The sequence below is a fragment of the Hyperolius riggenbachi genome, chromosome 4 (genome assembly GCF_040937935.1).
Source record: "Hyperolius riggenbachi isolate aHypRig1 chromosome 4, aHypRig1.pri, whole genome shotgun sequence".
NCBI lineage: Eukaryota > Metazoa > Chordata > Amphibia > Anura > Hyperoliidae > Hyperolius > Hyperolius riggenbachi.
The window spans coordinates 243,985,448-244,008,722 of NC_090649.1; the positions used below are offsets into that span (position 1 = coordinate 243,985,448).

Here is a 23,275-nt window from a genome sequence, read left to right on the forward strand (position 1 = left end):
CCCATGCACAGAGGGTAATTTGGGTACTGGTGCTGCTTCTATCGCCAGAGATTGTGGCGCAGGGGGTAAGTTAGGGTTAGGCGTTGTTAGAAAAAGGGTTGAAGAGAATAGGATCAGGTTAGGCAATAGCAGTAAAATATCACTTTTTTTTTAACCGATATATTACTATCAGATTTAGCTAGAGCCCAATAGTAAAATATCGGTAATTTTACAGATATTGTCCTAGCAGCTATCCCTGGCACCCAACCCAAATGATTGCGTTGTCCTTTTTCAATGTATGCAGACCTTCAAGGGAACCAGGGGTGAGAGGGATATGGAGGCTGACATATATATTTCCCTTTAAACAATGCATATTGCCTGGCTCTCCTGCTGATCCACTGCTTGTAATACTTTTAGCCGTAGACCCAGAACAAGCATGCAGATTAGACGTTTCTGACAAAAATCTGACAAGATTAGCTGCATGCTTGTTTCAGGTGTTTGATTCAGACACACTACTGACCAGAAAGATGAGCAGGACTGCAAGGCAACTAGGATTGTTTAAAAGGAAATAAATATGGTAGCCTCCATGTCTCTCACCTTGGGTTCCTTTTCAGAAACAAGGACAAAACCTTACATAAAGCAAATGCATTCTACATGTTTGTAATGCACAATGTCTCAACTGGTGTATTCCTTGACACAAGAGAATTAGTTTATTTTTGTAATACTTGGTTTACAAATCATTTTCATATATGCTTAAGTGATATTATGACGATGTGGAATTAAGAATATGATTTTACAGTAGCAACTTGATTAAAAAAAGTGTTCTGTAACAGACACATCAGCACATATTAGAAACTGATCATTTTACAAAATGGATTACTACCAAAAAAATAAAAAAAAGTTTATAAAAGTTTAACAAAAAACTGTCTGAAAACAGAATATCTGTATTCTAGTCAAATGATCACTAAGGCATTATAAATATAGTTAAATAATTTATTAAAGGAATCTGACATAAAATATGGTCAGTTAAAACAGTATGTAATGCCCCAATATGGAATTTCAGAATGAATACATACATAACTATAGATCAGGCACATGACTCTTTTTTTTATAAAGCTAATTCTTCAATTTCATCTTCCAAAGAATCCACAGCTTTTATAATCGTCCTTCCTTGAGTGTGTTGAGAGCGTTGCCTACTGGAACTCAAGTTTTTGCCTTCACCAGTAAAGGACACATCACCTTTCCCTTTGAGTTTACGGTTTTGTTCCCAAGGCAGAGTGTTGCCGGTATCCTGGTTTGTGACTCTGCTACTGCTTGAAACCAAACCAGTTTGATCACTGGTTTTAGAAATGGAAGGAAGTGTAGCGGTGGAGCTAGTGCCAAACAACTGTTCCATTAAATCGGTTTTCTTTTCTTTCTTTATTTCCAGCTTGCTTATAACAGACTCCGCTGACCCATCTTTCTTTTGGCTGCTAGACACTCTTCCTTTTCCAAAAGATGGGGTATAGCTCCCAAATGTAAAATCCCCATTGGTGTCACGTGTGTCATTATTACGACTTGGGATATCTTTGTCCCTCACTCCTTGAGCTGGAAGTCCGTTGAACAGATTCTCAGTTGGCTCGGAAAACATGTATGTTTTGTGTTTACCATCTGTTGGGTTTGCAAAAGAAGAAGTGGAAGAAACAGGATTACTGGACTCTGTGTCAAATGGATCCCGATTTTCCCTGTCAATTTCAAACATCTTTGCCAGCAAAAGTTCCTTTCTAATTTTGTCTTCTTCGGTCTTGTTTATGGATTCTTCTTTTAGAAGTTTATCTTGCTCTTCTTTCCTTTTTCTCTCCAGCTCCTCTCTCTCCCATTCTAAAAACATTGTAAAATGAAGGATATATATTAACACAAATAAAGCTGTCAAAAGAAAAATACTCATTTATAAGAAGTTTTTTTTAAAGAAAATCTGTAAGGAAAAAAAAAGAGTCCCTGGGGGGGTAATTACCTCAGGAGGCTCGAGGCTTCCCCTGTCCTCCTCCGTCCCTTTGCCAGGACCCCCCATATCGCGGCGAGGTAAAATATTTACCTACCGCGATCCTGCGCAGGCGCACTAGCGGTTCTTCGATTGGGTTAAGGCGGAAATAGCAGAACCTGATCGATATGCACTACTGCACAGGCGCAAGTCCTTTTGTGCCTGCGCAGTAGAGCGGATATGATCAGGCTCAGTTATTTCCGCCTAGCCTGAACGAAGAGCCGCTACTGCGCTTGCGCTGGATCCCAGCGCGGTAAATATAGCAAACCCTGTCAAGCTTGTTGGGGGAGGATTCGGGGGAGCCATCGCTGGATTCCCTGAAGCTACGGGGAGGGGGAAGCCTCATTGGGACCCTGAGCCTTCCCCCTCCCGAGGTAAGTATCCCCCAGAGGTTTTTTTTAAATGTTACCGAGTCTCTTTAACAAAAATGTGTCTAGAAGATAGTGTTTTCTGGAAGTGTAAAATAGTTGCAACAGTAACTTGCTACAGTAAACATTTGGGTATAGTAAACTAAATGTCCAGGTCCCAGCCAAGCACCATTATAAGTACAGTGGAGGAAATAATTATTTGACCCCTCACTGATTTTGTAAGTTTGTCCAATGACAAAGAAATGAAAAGTCTCAGAACAGTATCATTTCAATGGTTGGTTTATTTTAACAGTGGCAGATAGCACATCAAAAGGAAAATCGAAAAAATAACCTTAAATAAAAGATAGCAACTGATTTGCATTTCATTGAGTGAAATAAGTTTTTGAACCCCTACCAACCATTAAGAGTTCTGGCTCCCACAGAGTGGTTAGACACTTCTACTCAATTAGTCACCCTCATTAAGGACACCTGTCTTAACTAGTCACCTGTATAAAAGACACCTGTCCACAGAATCAATCAATCAAGCAGACTCCAAACTCTCCAACATGGGAAAGACCAAAGAGCTGTCCAAGGATGTCAGAGACAAAATTGTAGACCTGCACAAGGCTGGAATGGGCTACAAAACCATTAGCAAGAAGCTGGGAGAGAAGGTGACAACTGTTGGTGCGATTGTTCGAAAATGGAAGGAGCACAAAATGACCATCAATCGACCTCGCTCTGGGGCTCCACGCAAGATCTCACCTCGTGGGGTGTCAATGGTTCTGAGAAAGGTGACAAAGCATCCTAGAACTACACGGGAGGAGTTAGTGAATGACCTCAAATTAGCAGGGACCACAGTCACCAAGAAAACCATTGGAAACACATTACACCGCAATGGATTAAAATCCTGCAGGGCTCGCAAGGTCCTCCTGCTCAAGAAGGCACATGTGCAGGCCCGTCTGAAGTTTGCCAATGAACACCTGAATGATTCTGTGAGTGACTGGGAGAAGGTGCTGTGGTCTGATGAGACCAAAATAGAGCTCTTTGGCATTAACTCAACTCGCTGTGTTTGGAGGAAGAAAAATGCTGCCTATGACCCCCAAAACACCGTCCCCACCGTCAAACATGGGGGTGGAAACATTTTGCTTTGGGGGTGTTTTTCTGCTAAGGGCACAGGACAACTTAATCGCATTAATGGGAAAATGGACAGAGCCATGTATCGTGAAATCCTGAACGACAACCTCCTTCCCTCTGCCAGGAAACTGAAAATGGGTCGTGGATGGGTGTTCCAGCACGACAATGACCCAAAACATACAGCAAAGGCAACAAAGGAGTGGCTCAAGAAGAAGCACATTAAGGTCATGGAGTGGCCTAGTCAGTCTGCGGACCTTAATCCAATAGAAAACCTATGGAGGGAGCTCAAGCTCAGAGTTGCACAGAGACAGCCTCGAAGCATTAGGGATTTAGAGATGATCTGCAAAGAGGAGTGGACCAACATTCCTCCTAAAATGTGTGCAAACTTGGTCATCAATTACAAGAAACGTTTGACCTCTGTGCTTGCAAACAAGGGTTTTTCCACTAAGTATTAAGTCTTTTATTGTTAGAGGGCTCAAAAACTTATTTCACTCAATGAAATGCAAATCAGTTGCTATCTTTTATTTAAGGTTATTTTTTCAATTTTCCTTTTGATGTGCTATCTGCCACTGTTAAAATAAACCTACCATTGAAATGATACTGTTCTGAGACTTTTCATTTCTTTGTCATTGGACAAACTTACAAAATCAGTGAGGGGTCAAATAATTATTTCCTCCACTGTATATGGGAGTATTGACTGGTATAGTAAACCCTGATATAATAAAACTTCTTATAGTGGAAAGTGGGTGGGCGCATGCATCATACGTCAGTTGAAGACCCATGATCCGTGGCTGGTAGGCGGGCTGGCAGCCACATGTAGGCTGCTTGCTATCTGCTCACTACTCTGGGCCTGCATAGGTTATCTCAAAAGCACCAGCTGGTGAGACCTATGCTTCCCTTGTAAGCAACTGCCTGATTACTGAGAGATTAGCCTATCATCTGTGACTTGGTTGTGCATGGCTGCAAAGCTACAGTATCATCCAGGCTGCACATATATGTGGACAGAGGAGCACACTATAAGTACTATAACTGCATAAACTGGGGAGACCAATGCTTCCTGTGCAAGCTGTTGCATGATATTGCATGCGAATCCCTGCAGATGAAGCACTGTGCATTTTGATCTAGCTTAGACACGGTCTGCTCTCTTAAGCATTGAATATAAAAAGTGACTCCTAATTATAGACTGAAATAAGGTACAGTAATATAGTACACCTTATGTGCTTGAGTATGACAATATCAGATAAAGTTAACTTCTGATATAGTAAATCACTTTGCCTGGTCTCCTGGTGTTTATTATAAAGGGATTCTACTGTATTTAAAACCAATACAAAAGAAAAAGTGAAACTCTCAGAAGACCAAACAAAGATTGCAGATAATTGAACAGTCATTCACCATTGCACTTGTATTCAGATGGTGAGCGGCACCTCTTCTTAAAGAGAAACCGTAACCAAGAATTGAACTTCGTCCCAATCAGTAGCCGATATCCCCTTTCCCATAAGAAATCTACAGGTAGTCCTCGGTTAATGAACGAGATAGGGACTGTAGGTTCGTTCTTAACCTGAATCCGTTCGTAAGTCGGGACGCTGTGCCATTTCTGCCCTTTGTGCCTCCAGTGTCCCCCTCTGGCTCCCGTGTCTCCTTGGTCTCCCATGTGCCTCCTCGTGTCTCCCATGTGCCTCCTCGTGTCTCCCATGTGTTTCCCATATGCCTACCATGTGCCACCTTTGCCCCCATTCTTTAAGCAGAGTGGGTGCAGCGGAAGCCATATCAGGGACATCTCACCTGTTCGATGGTGGTGTAGGATCCCAGCTTGCTGCCCGGAAGCTGCGCGGCCCGTCCTCTCTCCATTCACTGTCCCCTGGCGGCCTCTCATGCGTCGCATAATGACGCATCAGGAGGAGTCGCCACTAGGGGGCTTCTTTTGATTGCGTCATTACGCGACGCATGAGAAGCCCCCAGGGGGACAGTGAATGGAGAAAGAAGACGGGCCGCGCAGCTTCCGGGCAGCACGATGGGACCTTACACTACCATGGAACAGGTGAGATGTCCCTGATATAGCTTCCGCTGCACCCACTCTGCTTAAATAACTGCAGCAGAAGAGGTAGGCCCCGGCTGCGTGACGTTATCACGGCGGATCAGCGGGCGTTCGTATCGGCGGGTCGTTCGTAAGTTGGGCGTTGGTAAACCGGGGACTACTCGTATTTCTTTTCTCAAACAGATCATCAGGGGGCTCTGTATGACTGATTTTGTGGTGAAACCCCTCCCACAGTGTGAGGTCAGTGCCTCACAGCTATGAGGTCCTGACATCACACTGTGGGAGCTTTGTTGTATTGTGGGAAATAACAGCGGTTTCCAACTGCCAAAAAAAGCAAGCAGCATCTCCTTCCAGTGACATCACCTGCCAGCAGTAAAAATGCCTCCATGTGATAAATGTCTGAATGTAAATCAGGGAGAGGAAATATTTTACTATGCGCAAACACTGACTAAATCATTTAAACATATTATTGTAAAAATTAAGCACTTTTTAATTACATTATTTTCACTGGAGTTCCTCTTTAAAACATACACAAATGATAAAGATCTCAAACAATAAAATTACCCTCACAAGGACCATAGTGCATTTTAAAAAGAGCCTGCAGTGAATGGAATACGAGGCTTCAAACTTCATTCCCTTATAAACAATGCCAGTTGCCTAGTGGTCATGCTGAGCCTTTGGCTTCAATGGTTTCTGAGTCACACACCTGCATCAAGCATGCAGCCAGTGGAGTCAGACTAGAGTCAAAGCATCTGATTTGCATGCTCATTCAGGGCCAGTGACTTCTAGTATTACAGGTGAAGCATCACCATAGAAGTCAGGCAACTGGCATTGTTTGTTAGCGAATGAAGATGGCAGCCTCCATATTCCTCTCATGTAAGGTTCCTTTTAATTTCCAACAGGTATTTGACATCAGACAGATTGTATCTTCTGTAATATGGCTTCTTTCATTCAAGGTCTCAAATAATGTTTATTATTGATATTTGCAGATGACAGAACACAATTTCCAAGGAATCACCCTGGTCGACTCACCACGCAATGATATATCAGGCTTATGGTCTTGGAGGTCTAGGTTTGACCTTGTTTTTCACCCTGTAAAATGATTCAGGGAACCTGGAGTGGGATACTGAGAGGAATATGTATGTATACATGTACACATATAGGCACATATACAGTAGCATGAAATCCAGGTATTATATATCAATCTAAATCATTTAAGGCAAAGTATGAAATACCTTATTTTCTTAAAAAATATTATATGCTTTCTCAAAGCATTCTATAGTGTGCCTAAGACACATTAAGGCAAAGTACGAAATTACTGACTTAAAGGAAACCTGAAGTGAAAAATTGACTTCCGGTTTGATACTTTCCTAAGTAGAGGGAAGGCTCTGACTACTGCAGAAGCGTGGGTTCAGGGTTGCGCATGCTCAGTGGTGATGCACTGGTCCTCAGAACTACTTGGGGTCACACATCATTCTGAAGACCAAACAGGTCAAACTGCTTTACCAGCTGAAAGCAAAAGGAGGAGGAGGGAGGAGAAGGAGGAGGGAGGAGAAGGAGTACTGTATTCAAGCTATTTGTCATCAATTTCTCTATGGTTCAAACCTAGTGGGGTTAATCTTACCCCCAATCTTTGACTCTATTTCGAGTTTTAGATTGTTGTGTAGATTTGTTTCGTACATAAAGAGTAACAGATTACTAAATTCACCAGAAAAGCAATAATAAAATAATTACAGCCCCTGGTAAATACACTTGGGCCGCCCAGTGCCGTTTTGGGAGGCAGGAGAGGTCGTAGCTCATAAGGGAGAGTGTTGGCCACCCACATCGGCGGGGAGGGGGGCCACTCCCCCCTCCCAGCTCCCTTCGCCAGCATCAATCAGTGGCAGCAGCAGCGGGCAGGAACAATGAGCGTCTCTAAGCGTCTGACGCTACTTCCTGTTTACAGGTGGAACGCATGGAGATATGTCCGTGTTCCTGCCCGCCGCTGCTGCCACTGATTAATTCTGGAGCAGGGAGCGCTGAGGGGAGAGCCCGAGGTGAGGGAGGGGGGAGAATTGCCCCCCACTACCAATGTTGTAGGCCAATGCTCACCCCTCATCCACTGTGGCCCTGGGGCACCCATGCCTGGCTATACTGGGGCACCCAAGCCTGGTAATACTGGGGGCACCCAAGCCTGGTAATACTGGGGGCACCCAAACCTAGCTATACTGTGGGCACCTATACCTGGCTATACTGGGGGCAGCCATAATGAGAGCACCTATACCTCGCTATACTAGGGGCACCCATGCCTGGCTATACTGCAGGCACCTAAACCTAGCTATTATGAGGGCACCTATACCTTGCCTTACTGGGGGCACTTATACCTAGCTATACTAGTGGCACCTATACCTGGCTATACTGGGGGCACCTATACCTGGCTATACTGGGGAAGGGCACCTATACTTGGCTATTCTGCGAGTGGGCACCTATCCCTGGCTATACTGGGGGAACCTATACCTGGCTAGCTACCACCTGCTTCGGTACCTATACCTGGGGGGGATCCAAATTTCCGCAGGGGGGCCCAGAGATTTCTAGTTACTCCCCTGGTACGAAACATGTTTTGAGGCATTGGACTGGATCCAAAGCATACACGTGAGCGCAAGCCACAATATAGGACTATATTAATACTTGTTGCACTTAAGTATGCTGAGTATTTTCAGGACTGCAAACCACGTGGAAGGATTCATTTTTCAGTTTTATGTTTTTTGCAACAAGGCTGCATGGACTTTCAGAGCCATGGAATATGTTGGCACTTCATAAATCAATAATAATAATCACAATTTTTTTTCTTCCTCACAATTTTGTACATGACTCTAGGTTGCAAGTGTGTGTGTGTGTGTGTGTGTGTGTGTGTGTGTGTGTGTGTGTGTGTGTGTGTGTGTGTGTGTGTGTGTGTGTGTGTGTGTGTGTGTGTGTGTGTGTGTGTGTGTGTGTGTGTGTGTGTGTGTGTGTGTGTGTGTGTGTGTGTGTGTGTGTGTGTGTGTGTGTGTGTGTGTGTGTGTGTGTGTGTGTGTGTGTGTGTGTGTGTGTGTGTGTGTGTGTGTGAATAATTCAGTGGCATAAATGGTACCACAATAATTAATAACAAAAACAGTACAGTAATAAAAATTGATCACTTTTTTCATGATATACTCTTCTAGGCTCGCCTTTTATTTTTTGCCTGAAAAGATTTAGGCACTCTGTAACATTTCCTGGATTTTGTACTTTGAGGCAGGGAACACACTTGCAGGGCCGTTTTCCCCTGCGTTTCCCAGGTTTCCGTCGGGTTTTGCGGTCGCGTCTAACGCGTGCGTTTTTCCGCGTGCGTTTCTGCGTTTCTGCGTTTGCATGGCATGTAGTGTCATGCAATGTGCGGAAAAAAGCAGAAAACTGTGCGGCTACAAAACGCGGAAAAAAACGCGAACGCAAACGCGCACAAACGCATGCGGCGCAGCGTTTCCCGAGCTAGGCTATTATTTTCAATAGCCTCTAAAATCGTGCGCGTTTTGCCGTTCGCGGCAAAACGCGCAAAAACGCATGTAGTGTGTTCCCTGCCTGAAGCTGTATTTATTTTTTCTTTATTTATCTATTGTAGCACTATAATTTGTAATAAATTCATTATATATTGCTGCTGTTATTTATCGAGTCTAGTATGTGAAATGTTAACATTGAATTTAAAAATACCCCAAACTATAGAACATTAAAGTTTGCTTGCAGTAGAAAACTAGCACAGCTAGCTTCATTTTTTTTTTCTACATTGCTGTAAGCTTTTATTCTTACCTGAACGTAGCTTTCTGGCTTTGTCTTCCAAAATCTTTTGCTCTCTGTCTCTGTGGAGCTTTTCTTCTAGATCTCGTTTTCGTTCTGCTTGCTCTTTTTCTTTTTTAAGCTTCTCTGCTTCTTCCTTGATCAGCTTGGCAAGACTGTCATGCTCCTTATAGAAAAAAAATATATCAGCACCATAGGCAAATATCTGCAGTAAAACTGAGTCATGCATGATTATGAAATATACCATGAAGCAAGGATGCTTTTAAAAGTAATGCTATAACCAATTAGGTGCCCACACTGTTTTTTTATTTAGAAGTGTTAAGTGCAATGTATCTGCTTATATAGAGTACTGTATAATATATAACACACAGTCTTCCCAGTTTTAAATTGGTATGCTTTATTTGTATTTTGACCCTTTCCTTTAGACCAAACCTAGAAACATTTTTTTCTCTTAGCAAGAAGCTTGGCAAAACATGAAGCAGCATTTTTTTTTAAAGTGATCAAATTAAAGTTTGCTGGAGTGTCTTGACATTTTCCTCATTCTGGCATTAAAGAAAAAAAAAAAAAAAAAAGTAGGCGTGAGGCCCAGCTGTTCTCTCACCTTCCTTCAGTCTCAATAACCCAATCTCCACTGCAGTCTTCACCTTAAGTGGTGCATCTCCGCTCAGCCAGGGGATGCCTGAACATCCAGGTCTTGTGTGCTTAACCACTTTGGGACCTGCTATTTCTGTCCCCTTAACCCTTTCCCTGTCAGGCATGTACTAGGTGTAAGAGCCACAGTCTTCTTGCAGCGACAGAACACCGAGACCCGGGCTGCGGCTCAGACTTCCAGGTCTCGGCGAGCTGCTGACATCACTGGAGCGCAGGGTGGCTCTCAGACGCCATTGGTTAAGGTGAGAACGCGCTCCCAGTACACGCTCCGCAGATGTAAACAGTAGTTCACGTGTGCCTGCATGTCAGCTGACATGCTGAATAACTATTGGTTGAGTTTCAATTCTGCTTTGTGTTGATTGGTTAATTCTTGTATTTAAACTCCGTGAGAGCACCCCCAGTCATCGCCCTTGATAGCATTAGCTTTGGCTTCTTGCTGGGTATGCGCTCACTCCCTGATTGATTCCGGGTGCCATCTATTGCCTTGTGTCCTGACCACGTTTAACCTCTGATTGATTTCTGATGCCAACTACTGCCTTGTATCTGGACTACGTTTATCTCTACTGGATTTCCTGTTGCCAACCTTGCTCTTGTACCTGGACTATGCCTGCTAGCGGCCTGGATTGACCTCTGCTTTGGACACAGACTTGCATGAACGCTGCCTGGACTGACATCGGCTAGCCTAGACTACGCTATCTCTGGAAAGTATTCTTAACTGCCCTTGCTACTCTGGAACATCTGTCTCTGCAGTCATCTGGTTCATTCGTCTGGATTGCCTCATCCTCCAGGCCTCAGGTGATCATTCTATATAGTTGTGAATACTGTGCCCATTGCATTGCTAAAGTTACTAGGTTCTGTTTGGTAAATTACTATCTGTCAGTCTGTATGCTACATCTACCTGCAGGGTGTTTTGTAGTTTTGTGTTAGCTAGGTGTTTGCGCAGGTGTTACGGGCTGGGCTATAGGTCAGTCATATGGGCATACAGCCTGACCTATAGTCATTGACCAGACAAGCCTGGCACTAGGTATGTTGTGGCTGGAAAAGCTTCCAACTGCCCAACAACATACCTAGTACGTTATTTGGCATTTTTTCCCATGGGAAGCAGTAAGAAGGGGGACCGACATTCCTCCTTCCCTCCACGTGGGCTCCTATCCTCTGCCTCCCTGCACAGCTGGAGTAGCGATCGCTCGCTCCATGCCACGTGTCCCCCACTGGCAGCTGTCTCCTCTATTCTTCCTTGATTATTTGCCAGGTGGTAAGAGGTCTCGGGTTGGAAGTAAGCCAGCCCCCTCAGGTGATGAGGGTAGCAGCGAGGGTCTTTGTTCTCCTGTATCGTCCGCCTCTGGGAGATCGATTACTTTTTTAGAGGAAAGCAACGACGGAAACGTCGTCGAAACAACCAGAAAAAAAGGGAGAGGAAGAGGGAAAAAGAGGAGGCAAGGAAAAGAACAGAAATTGAAACCTATTTTGAGAGTTCAGCCACCCAGAAAGGGGAAGAATCAATAAGTCACACCATGTGTGCATCCAGAGTTTTGGATGACAATGGTAGTGTTTCTTTGCCGGCCCCCCAAGACCCTATTTCTCCGTCCCTCCAGGTGAATCAACCTCCGCGTAATGTAATCAACTTGTCTGATTTTCCTTTGGGTCCTGACCACATTTCCCTCCTTGGTAAGGGGTTGTCTTTCTCGCCAGTCCATGGGGGTGATGAATTTGATATCCAAAAAGACCTCCATTTATTTGCCCGAAAGGTCATGCTGAAACGTAGATATGGCCAAAATGAAGTAGTTGAATCTGATAGACAAGCCCAGAATGATCTGTCCCAAAAAGGAAAATGTGACTCCTTGAGTTCTACCTTTACCATTCAAGATCGCAAGCTTCTAAGGGATTTGGAGGCATTAAAGGATGAGACATTTCTAACTAAGGAAGAGAGGCTTGTGTCCGATGACTTTGGTGAGATCTCTTTCACGTCCCTTAAAGGGGAACTTCAGCCTAAACAAACATACCGTCATCAAGTTACATTAGTTATGTTAATTAGAATAGATAGGTAATATAATCTTTTACCCTCCCTGTTTTAAAAGAACAGGCAAATGTTTGTGATTCATGGGGGCTGCCATCTTTGTCATGGGGGCAGCCATCTTTTTGGTTGAATGGAGGCGACAGGGAGCATGAGACACAGTTCCAACTGTCCTGTGTCCTGATAACCCCTCCCAGCTGCACACGCTAGGCTTCAAATGTCAAATTCAAAATGTAAAAAAAAAAAATTGCACTAAAACAGCAGAACAAGAACAACATCAGAAATCCCATCATGCTTTGCACAGCATCAGGGGAAAAAAGCCCGGGCAGTTTTGTTCTGTGCAGCTAAAAATGAGGCTTGTATAAGAGAAACAAAGTTCTGATGCTGTGAAACTGTTAAAGAAACACCAAGCCTTTCAGTGCTGCTGAGTCGATTTTTAGTCCGGAGGTTCACTTTAAAAAGAAATCTAACTTTATGCCCTCTCCAGGTAGTAATAAGGCCCTAGGGATTTTCTTAAAATTAGTCTCAGAAGACTTTAAAACAATTAATTGGAATCACAGAGGCCGTGATAATCTTACCCAGGGTGAGAGAAGAGCTTTAGCTGAGTTGAGGGAGACGGAGGACATTGTCATCCGACCCAGTGACAAGGGGGGAAATGTGGTGCTATGGACAAAGGACGCGTATTTCGCAGAAGCGAATAGACAATTATCTGATTTGAACACCTATACCAAACTGAGATCCAATCCTTTTGATAGGATCGTTGCGGGTGTTAACCAGTTGGTGGATGATGCAGGGGAAGAAGGGATTTTGAGTTCTGTGGAAAGGGAATACCTGAAAGTAACTACTTTTTCCGTTCCCCTACTGTACCTCATCCCTAAGGTCCATAAAAACCTCAATAAGCCCCCAGGGCGCCCCATCGTTAGCGCCATTGATGGTCCCACTGAACGACTAGGGAAATGGATTGATGCCAAGATCCGAGATATAGTGTCCTCCTTGCCGTCATTTGTTCTTGACACCCGGGATGTTCTTAGAAATTTGGAGGGAGTTAGGGTCGAGGCGGGTGACATTCTTGTGGGGATTGACGTGGAGAGTCTCTACACGTCAATTCCCCACGAGATGGGCCTGACAGCGTTGGAATTTTTCCTGCATGATGCCTACCCAGATTTGACCGTCCATAATGATTTTATTTGCCAAGCCATGCGGTTCATACTGGAGCACAATTGTTTTCTTTTTGGAAGCTCCCACTATAGGCAGGTGCGCGGCACATCGATGGGCGCGGCGTGCGCGCCTGCCTATGCCTGTTTACACCTGGGCCTGTGGGAGCGCCAGGATGTCTATGTCATGGAGAGGTTTGAGCGACACGTCCGGGTCTGGCTTAGATACATGGATGATGCGCTGGTGGTGTGGAGTGGTGGTGAGGAGAGGTTGGAGATGTTCATTGATCTATTGAACAAAAATAAGAGAAATATCAACCTCACCTACACATGTAGCTCATCGGGTATTTCCTTTTTGGATCTGTGGATCTGGATGGAGGGAGAAAGCTTGGTTACCAGGACCTTCCGCAAGCCAACAGCGGGCAATACCCTTCTCCACGCCTCCAGCCATCATCCGCGCAACCTCAAGAATGGTATACCTACCGGTCAATTTTTGCGAATTCGTCGCAACTGCTCGCGGGAGGACGATTTTGGGGTAGAAGCTAAAGATATGTACGAGCGTTTCCGTGATAGGGGATATAGACATTAAACACTGTGCTCCAGTATTGATAGAGCCATTCACACGCCCCGGCAGAGTCTCCTGGAAGAAGGTGTCAGAGACAGGAAGATGCCCTCAAAAGTCACCCGATTTATAAGCCCCTTTAATACCCAATGGTCTAAAATCCAGGAAATTCTTACTAAACATTGGGGGGTATTGTTAACTGACCCTGATGTGTTAAAAATAGTGGGTGAAAGACCTTTGATGGTGGCCCGTAGGGCGCCAAACCTACGTGATACTTTGGTTCATTCCCAGGTGACGGCAAAGGTTGCTGACACTTGGTTAGGAGGTAGGGTCCCCAATGGAATGTTTAAGTGTGGAGGATGTTCGGTGTGTGCGCATGTGGATGTGACAAAAAACCTTCTTGAATTCAGCAGGGGATAGAGTATGGGAAATTAGGAGCTTCATAAATTGCAGGTCTGAATGGGTTGTATACCAGCTTACTTGCCCATGTAAAAAGATATATGTAGGCATGACCACAAAAGCGTTAAAGAAACGCATTGGACAACATCTAAGTGACATTAGATGTGGAAAACAGAAGAATGGGGAATTTAGAAGCACGGTAGCAGAGCATTTTGGAGCGGCACATAAAAGTGATCCAACTGGCCTTAGATTTAGGGGTATCTACAAACTGCCCGATAAGGGAAGGGGAGGAGACAGAAGATCCTTCTACAAAAAGAAAGCCGCTGGATATATATATTAAATGCTCTTGAACCTGCCGGCCTAAATAATGAATTGGATTTTGCACCTTTCCTCTAAAATTCTGTTTAAAAACATATGATGGACTCTATTTGGAATACCCTGTGTCAGCATCCCTAACTCAAATGTTTAATATGTTCAATATGAAGGAATGTGTTCGCTCCCACCTTGCTCCTGTTGAGATGGGAAGCCTGTGTCTATTCCACACTAGCGCACACTGTGTTGTGCATACAAATTACGTGATGTTGTATCTTACGGGCGGAAGAGGAAGTGATGGATTGAATGAGGAGGGACCAGGCTGACACGCAGATATAGGGGGAAGTGTTTCGACGTAACCAGCTACACCCAGTTGAAGTCCGTAGAAGGCGGACGCAACGCGTAGGTGGGCGGGGACTCAACCCGCACGTGTGTCTTGGAGCCCTTCGGAGTGCTTTCGTGCTGGGATTCAATAGTGGCATTGCTGGCTTGCCTTTGGACTTGTGTGGCCGGGAACCTCTCCACCCGGATTGAGGTCCGGCGGAAAAGTTACAGTGTCCCCTGTGCGCACAGCAGCAACTTCAGGACGACACTTGGATGAAGAGTGGTGAGTCCCGCGATGCGGGTGAAGATATCCCACTTACCCATTGTCAGTACCTAGGTAGCCATATTGACAATTCCCGACCAGAAGTTGACACTCTGCAGACGGCCTGCATCCCCGCTCTGTTTTCCCCTTCCCGCAGGGCAGCTATGTAGTTGTGGTACCGGTACCCCTGTGTGGTTGGTGTTATGAGAGTGTGTTTGCGGCATGTCTGACATCGGAGCGCTCCAGAGCTTTTAATTGGTTTTATGGTTTTCCCATGCGTGTCAAATTTTCCACCAATAAAGAGTTTTCTATTTTCATTACCTGTAGAGTGATGGCACTCATTTATTAATTTAGAATTTTTGATTAAGGCTAGTTGTGCTGTCATTCCTGCTTAGCAGTATACAGGTTTCACTACGTGGTTGAGTACGTGCAGTTTTCAATTTTTGGTGTCTCTATTCTTCCTGTATGACGTGCGATTACATACGCCCCATACAATGATCCGGAAGCCAGAGAGGTGCCTGCTGCCGACAGGGACTCCTCATGGAGCAAACAATCAGGTGAGTAATTACACACCACACCGTTAAGCCCCATACACACACTCACTCTGCAGGGGGGCCACAGGAGGGGGGCCCATGAGGAGGGAGGGAGGATGTTGGCCCCCCACCCTGCAGTGGCACCTATACCTACTACCTATACTGGGACACCTATTCCTGGCTGCCTGTATTTGATACACCTGTATCTGGCTACCTATACTGGCGGCATCTATACCTGACTCCAATAACCACAGGGTTAAAAAGTCGTGCTCCTCAGCACAGAAATTGATAAGGCAATAAGTGGAATAATGTTACCAATAGATAAGCCTATACCTATACTTGGCTACCTATACTGGCTGCATCTATACCTGGCTACTAATATTGAGGCACCTATACCTGGCTACCAATAATTGCTGCACCTATATCTGGCTATGTGTACTGGTGGCACCTATTCCAGGTTACCTATACTGGCTGCACCTTTATCTGGATACTTGTACTAGCGCACCTATTCTAGGACAGAAAAAGTGGGATACCAATACATATCTGGTATTTTTGGATTCAGCAGAATCAGGGCTTTTACAAAAACAGTAACATTTCTGTCAGTAAATGTTATTCTTCTTAAAAAAAAAAAAAAAAAAGCCACAGAATATATTTTTTATTTCACTTTTTTTTTTAAACATATTTCACTCAAAAATGTTGTTATATGTCCAGAAAAGTAAAAGAAAAAAAAATGTGCCAGTGTTCAAGCCCAATTCATTACGGGAAAAACAATATACAATATGTTCTGTTTCATGTAGGTTTTCCATAGGTCTCCATGGCAGCACGATCGGGTTAAGTTCCGCCCACTTCACCCTATAGGACCAGACATGTATAAATTAAATCCCTAAGCTCGCCCCCCTAGTCTTCTGTCCTCGTATCACCTCACCCCAGGGACCGGTGCACTACTATTTTTAAGAGGATCCTAAATTGCTTCCTGCCGTCTCCACACAGGTTCAGCCTCTCCTGTGTGAAGCCCCCTGTGTAGCAACTAAATGGCGCTGTTGGGGTAGATCCACTGCTGGCCGTGGAGTATAAGGTGGGCGTTTTCAATCCTAGAAACAAGGTTTCTTATTGCCGGTAGCTTACTTGTGTATTAGCTGCTAAATGCAGCTATCGGCGAGCTCCCGTCCGCTCTCTCTCTTCTCCTCCTTCTCTATCCGGCTCTCGTGTGTAATGGCGCCAGACGCCGGCGTCCTTTCCACCGAGCGTCCGGTATGATATCCCTTCCGGGAGCGTCACTTCCGGTACGTCACTTCCGGTTGGCGCTCGGATACGCACATTGGTTCCTCCTCTCAGGGAGGAGATTCATTCTGCTCTCTGCCCCGCCTCTACTCCCCAATTGGTGTGCGGGGAAGGGGAGGGCTATTTAAAGAGGAAACAGGCGGAATGGTGGCTACGAGCTGGGAGATCGGCAGTGTACTCTGCCGTTTTGCTGCATGTCTGGAGCCTGTTCCTCTTTCGCCTCAGGGGTTTGTTCTTCTCCTAGCTCTCTCTCTCTCTATTCCATTGCCCACCTTATACATATTAATTCTTACCTATATTTCTTTACAGCGGGTGCTGTATACATGGAGCTCCAAGAGCCGGATAATGACCAGGGTCAGGTTGTTAGGTAGGAAGCAATAGATAAAAGGTAGGTATTCTCCCTTCTAGCAAAAGAGTGCAGGCTGACAGACTGTTTTATGTCTTGCAGCCCTTCGGATAACCAAGATGGAGTGGACAATGAGCCAAGTCGTCCTCGTGCCTATAATCAGGACGCCGATCGACATACTCCCAGAAGATCGTCTAAAAGACGTTCACCTTCTCAAAGAAGATCCCGTTCCCGATCAAGATCTCGTTCAAGAAGGCGATCACGATCTAGAAGGCGTAACAGGTCTAAATCGCCTAGAAGACGTCGTTCAAGTTCACACCACTCTTCAAGAAAGAGATGCTGGGCCTGTAATAAATATGTAATACCAGGGAGACGAGTATGCAGTGATTGCTTCCATGATATGGCAAAGGAATCTGATCGGTCAATGGACGTCACCTCTATGATTAAACAAGCAGTACAAGAGACAATGAACGAATATATATCATCGCTGCCCTCGCACTCGGCAGGCCAACATAAGGACAATGACCCTCAACCCGGCCCATCGGGGTTTGATGATTCAGAAGTGAATCAGCCCATAGGGTTTGACTTTGCTCTAATACAGCCATACATATCAGCTGTGAGAGAAGCCATGGAATGGCAAGAAGAGCAGATGCCAGAGGAGCCCTCGGGCCAAAAAGAATACTACGCACATTTAAAGAAGACGTCAAAAATTTTTCCATTAATTAATCAAATTAAGGATGTTATGATGGACGAGTGGAAAAAGATAGACAAAAAGCCGGCACTAACTAATAGATTAAACAAGCTATATCCACTGGGAGAAGACATCATGGAATGCCTGGACAATCCTCCTAAAGTGGACGCTTCGGTAATCGGTCTGGCGAGACATGTTACACTACCCAGAGAAGATGCAATCTCCTAAAGGCCTCTTGCACACTGCAAGTGATTCCAATTCAGATTCCGCTTTTTAATCAGTTTTTACATCCGATTCAGATTCTGATTTGCAGTGTGCAGGGAGCAAACTGCAAATCGGAATCTGAATCGGATGTAAAAACTGATTAAAAAGCGGAATCTGAATCGGAATCACTTGCAGTGTGCAAGAGGCCTTAAAGAGCCACTCGACAGAAAGATGGATGCTGAACTTAAGAGATCTTACACAGCCTCGGGTTCAGCATGTAAGCCGGCCATTGCCCTCACCTCAGTGGCGGAAGCAATGAAGGCATGGATCAATAATATTGAAGAGGCTTTACAGTCTGGCGCAGATAAAGAAGATATCATCACCGCATTGGATGATTTAAAGCTAACCTCAGACTTTGTAGGGGAGGCGGCCGTAGATATACTACGTTGCTCGGCACGTTCCATGCTTCACTCGGTCATCTCTAAAAGGGCACTATGGCTGAAGGGGTGGTCTGCGGACCAGGTCTCGAAGAAAGATTGGTGCAAGATACCTTATGATGGCAAAAACTTGTTCGGCCAAGAAATGGACGATGCAATCCGCCGAGTGACTGGGGGCAAATCCGGTATGATCCCTCAGGACCGAAAAAAATGGAAGACCAGACTCAGAGACCAAACTTCAACCAGAATAGATACAGATCTTCAACATCCTATAGACCAGGCTGTGAATTCAGGCGCAATTGGCAAAGCTCTCATTCCTCACTACAGAAGCTTACTAGACAGAAAAAGTCAAATCCAGCTCCTCCTCAACAAAAGCCCTTTTGATGGTCAGTCCGTCCAGACACGACCGGTAGGCGGAAGACTTCAGCGCTTCAAGGGTGTCTGGGCGGAAAACATCAGCGATCCTTGGGTAGTTCAGACTATATCACTAGGACATAAATGGAAATTCAACAAAAAAACTGAAACAATCTTCAGACCAACGAAGATCCCATCATCTATAGAGAAAAGGAAAATTCTTCTTCATTATATAGAAGATCTATTACAGAAAAGGGCGGTGGTGGAAGTTCCCATTCAGGAGAGAGGGTCGGGGGTATACTCCCCATTATTCTTTGTAATGAAGAAATCAGGCGAACTGCGGCCAGTGATGGACCTGAGAGAGTTGAACTCACACATTGCTCTGAAACATTTCAAGATGGAGACTATTCAAACTATAACGAAAGTGATCATGCAAGGAGATTGGGCCCTCTCAGTAGTTCTCGAGGATGCCTACCTTCATGTGATGATCCATCCGAAGTTCCAGAAATATCTGAGATTTTCAGTCGCAAATCAGCACTTCCAATTTCGCGCCCTACCGTTCGGAATCTGTACGGCACCAAGGGTATTCTCGAAGATTCTGTTGTCCCTGGTCAAGAAACTAAGAGTCAATGGACTCAGACTGTTTCACTATCTCGACGATCTGCTACTGCTGGAACAGAGCAGACAAGTACTGCTAGCACACAGACAGATCCTTCTCGAATGTTTAGAGAAATTCGGATGGAAAGTAAACTTAAGGAAAAGTCAACTGACACCGTCACAAGACTTTATATTTCTAGGAGCACGTCTACAGACAGTGTCAAATACAATTGGACTGCCGCTGGAGAAGCAGACAAAGATAAAGAACATGATGCAGAATGCAATATGCACAACTATCATGACAGCGAGACAATGCCTAAGCCTATTAGACACAATGACTTCCACCATACCCATGGTAAAATGGGCTCAATGGCACTGCAGAACCTGGCAGATAGGCTTCCTCGATCAATGGACAACGAAAAAGATGAATCAGCAGATTTTCATAACATCGGTCATGAGGAAGAGTTTACTATGGTGGATATCCACAGTGAATCTGGACACTCCATTGCCAATCCAACTACCAGAGCCGATCATTGTTACCACAGATGCAAGCCAGATGGGATGGGGGGCGTATCTGGCGCAAGAATCGGCCCAGGGAAGATGGAAATCAGCCCAAACGAACAGTCCGGCAAACATATTAGAAATACGGGCAGCATACTTAGCCTTGAAACATTTCAAAGTACAGCTCCGGAACAAGAATGTGCTTCTTCGCCTAGACAACCGTACGGCGGTTGCTTATATAAAGAAGCAGGGGGGAACAAGATCTTCAACCCTGATACAGGAGGTGTCTCCAATATTTCAGTTTGCGGAGAAGAATCTTCTTTTCTTATTAGCAACCTACATTCTGGGTCCAGAGAATGTCAAAGCAGACTTCCTAAGCTGCACCAGATTGGACAACAACGAATGGGCCCTGAACGACACAATATATCAAGCCATCTGCCAACAGTTTGGTACCCCACAGCTAGACCTAATGGCGACGGCCTACAACAAGAAGTGCCACCATTTCTATTCGAGGTGGAGATCAGCACAAGCAGTGGCGACAGATGCATTGATAGCGGAATGGAAATTCGAGAGGGCCTATGTATTCCCCCCAATACCAGTAATCCACAGACTACTGAAAAGACTTCTGACAGAACCAGTATCATTGATAGCAGTAATACCATTTTGGCCAAGGAGGCCTTGGTTTCCGCTACTATGGAGACCGAAGACAGCTCAACCACTAATACTGCCAGACCAGGTGGACCTTCTACATCAGGGGCCAATCCTACATCCCAACCCAGCAAAACTAAAAACTTAGCTGTCTGGACACTGAGAGGAGGAAATTGGAGGCACTAGGATACTCGGATACCTTAATTAAAACTATGCTTAGTGCTAGAAAGCCCACAACTAATAGAACTTACAGTAATATCTGGAATCGGTTCTTGGCCTTTACGGAAGAGTCTCGGATTGACCCATTAAAACCGGAAGTTAAGGAAAACCTTCATTTCCTCCAGTCAGGCCTCGAGAAGGGACTCGGGTACCACTCCCTGAAGGTGCAAGTAATGGCGCTATCAGCATTAACCAGCCAAAGATGGGCATTACACCCTCTGGTGGTCCAATTCTTAAAGGGGGTAATGAAGGAAAAACCTCCCAGGAAAACGGTGTTTCCCAAGTGGAATTTACCCTTAGTACTTGACATGCTGGCAAAACCACCTTACGCACCATCGGAGGAATGCAACCTAATTCAGCTTACGCATAAAACGATCTTCTTAGTGGCAATGTCATCGGCCAGACGAGTCTCGGAACTCCAAGCTTTGGGGTGGCAGGAGCCGGCACTTAACTTCTTTCCTGACTGAGTGGTCCTCCGACCAATTCAACATTTCGTTCCTAAAGTATCCTCCCTCTACCATTTTAATCAAGAATGGACGTTACCCTATGGAATGAGAATAGAGCGACCCCACATCCACTTGACGTGGGAAATACCTTGAAGCTTTACATCCAAAGGACTGAGGCTTTCAGAAAGTCAGAGAGACTGTTTATAATCCCTACTGGATACAGAAAGGGTGAACCAGCCTCGTCAAGGACAATCGCGTCGTGGTTGGTCAAGAATATCCAGAAATCCTACAGGGCTAACAACCTGATACCACCACAACAGATCACGGCTCATTCGACCAGAGGGATGGCTACCTCGTGGGCAGCGTTTACGAAAGTCTCCCCTGAAAAAATTTGCCAAGCGGCAAACTGGTCGTCCATTATAACCTTTATGCGACATTATAGAGTTGACCCTGCGGCTAACTCTACTCTCCAATTTGGAACCAATGTTCTAACTGTTAATTCAACTGTGTGAATAAATATGTATTGCACCTCACCCTCCCTGTTTATTATTGACTAGTTATCTCCTGATTGTGCTGCCATGGAGACATATGGAAAACGGAAAATTGGATACTTACCTGCCGGTAATTTTCCTTTCCAGATGTATCCATGGCAGCACGAGGCTCCCTCCCTAGTTCGGTGATGACGAGTTAACAAGACTAGGGGGGCGAGCTTAGGGATTTAATTTATACATGTATGGTCCTATGGGGTGAAGTGGGCGGGACTTAACCCGATCGTGCTGCCATGGATACATCTGGAAAGGAAAATTACCGGCAGGTAAATATCCAATTTTCCGTTTTCTTGTAAAAAATCCTAAGTAAACCTAATAAGTGCAAAATGGAACAAATCGTCTGTCAAGGAAAGGGTTAAAGAGCTACTGTAGTGAGAAGAATATGAAGGCTGCCATATTTATTTATTTTTAAACAGCACCAATTGCCTGGCAGTCCTGCTGATCTATTTGGCTGCAGTAATATCTGAATGTCTCCAAGCATGCAGCTAATTTTGTCAGATCTGACAATGTCCGAAACACCTGATCTGCATATGGTTATTCAGGATCTATGGCTACAATGATTAGAGGCAGAGGATCAGCAAGATAGCCAGGCAACTGGTATTGTTTAAAAGGAAATAAATATGGAAGCCTCCATAGGACTCTAACCTTTGGTTCACTTTAAGGACCAGAGACCTTTTTTCCCTCAAAATGAGCAGTAATCACTGTGATTGGCTCACACTGATCATGGGGTCAGGAGCGAATGAAATTGTACGGAGTTACGGAGCCGTCAGTGTGACAGAAGAGTGAGCGGGTTGCAGCGTCACAGTACTGACGTAAATGGGAGAAATGTGTGCGTGTGAAAGCGGAAATTGAATTCTTTGCCCTGGCAGGGATAAACGGACATAAACAGGGTGTAGATTTCAACTAACCCGGTTTGGAATCAGTTAAGGTATTCAGACTGAGGCCAAGAAGGTGAAAGGACCACACTAGACAGATACAGGCAGAAGATCTTAAGGCAGTTTGAGTTAGCAACCAGTAGTCAGAATCACAGGACATAAAATTGTAAAGCAATAGCAAATCCAATAACGGTCCAGGAGTCATACATGGTAAATCAGATAATCACGGTACCAGAGGATAAGGCAAGAGCAGGTCAGATACAATTCCAAGGTCGGTCCAGGAAGCAATCCAATACCAGGGTCAAAAATGAGGCAAAGGTCATACACAAGGCAATCCACAAAAACTCACGACCAGCAGAGTAGCACTAAGGCAACTATTCGCTATCACAAGCACAATACAATGAGCAAAGCGGGTTAGAAGTGGAGCATCACGAAACAACAAATCTGTAGTCTATAGGCCTGCAGTACCCTCTTTCAACCACTAAAAGCACTGTCTGAGGGAGGAAGAGGAAAGAGCCGCATGCTCCAGTTATACAGGCGGTGAGCCGTGCATGGCTACTGGAGATGCTACGCAGGCCCAACCCGGATGCTGGCTGCACAGGATGGCTCCTTGCAT

General features: G+C 45.0%; 1 protein-coding gene across 2 annotated transcripts in view; it reads right to left on the bottom strand.

Moving 5' to 3' along the window:
* Positions 1-958: 958 nt before the first annotated feature.
* Positions 959-23,275, bottom strand: part of LCA5 (lebercilin LCA5) — a 64,461-nt gene continuing 42,144 nt past the window's right edge. For both annotated transcript variants that reach the window (XM_068281528.1, XM_068281529.1), the window contains exons 7-8: positions 9,314-9,467; positions 959-1,839 (exon numbers count right to left, since the gene is read on the bottom strand). In XM_068281528.1, coding sequence (XP_068137629.1) covers positions 1,088-1,839; positions 9,314-9,467 — 906 coding nt within the window. In that variant the 3' untranslated portion in view covers positions 959-1,087. The remainder of the gene's footprint in view (positions 1,840-9,313; positions 9,468-23,275) is intronic.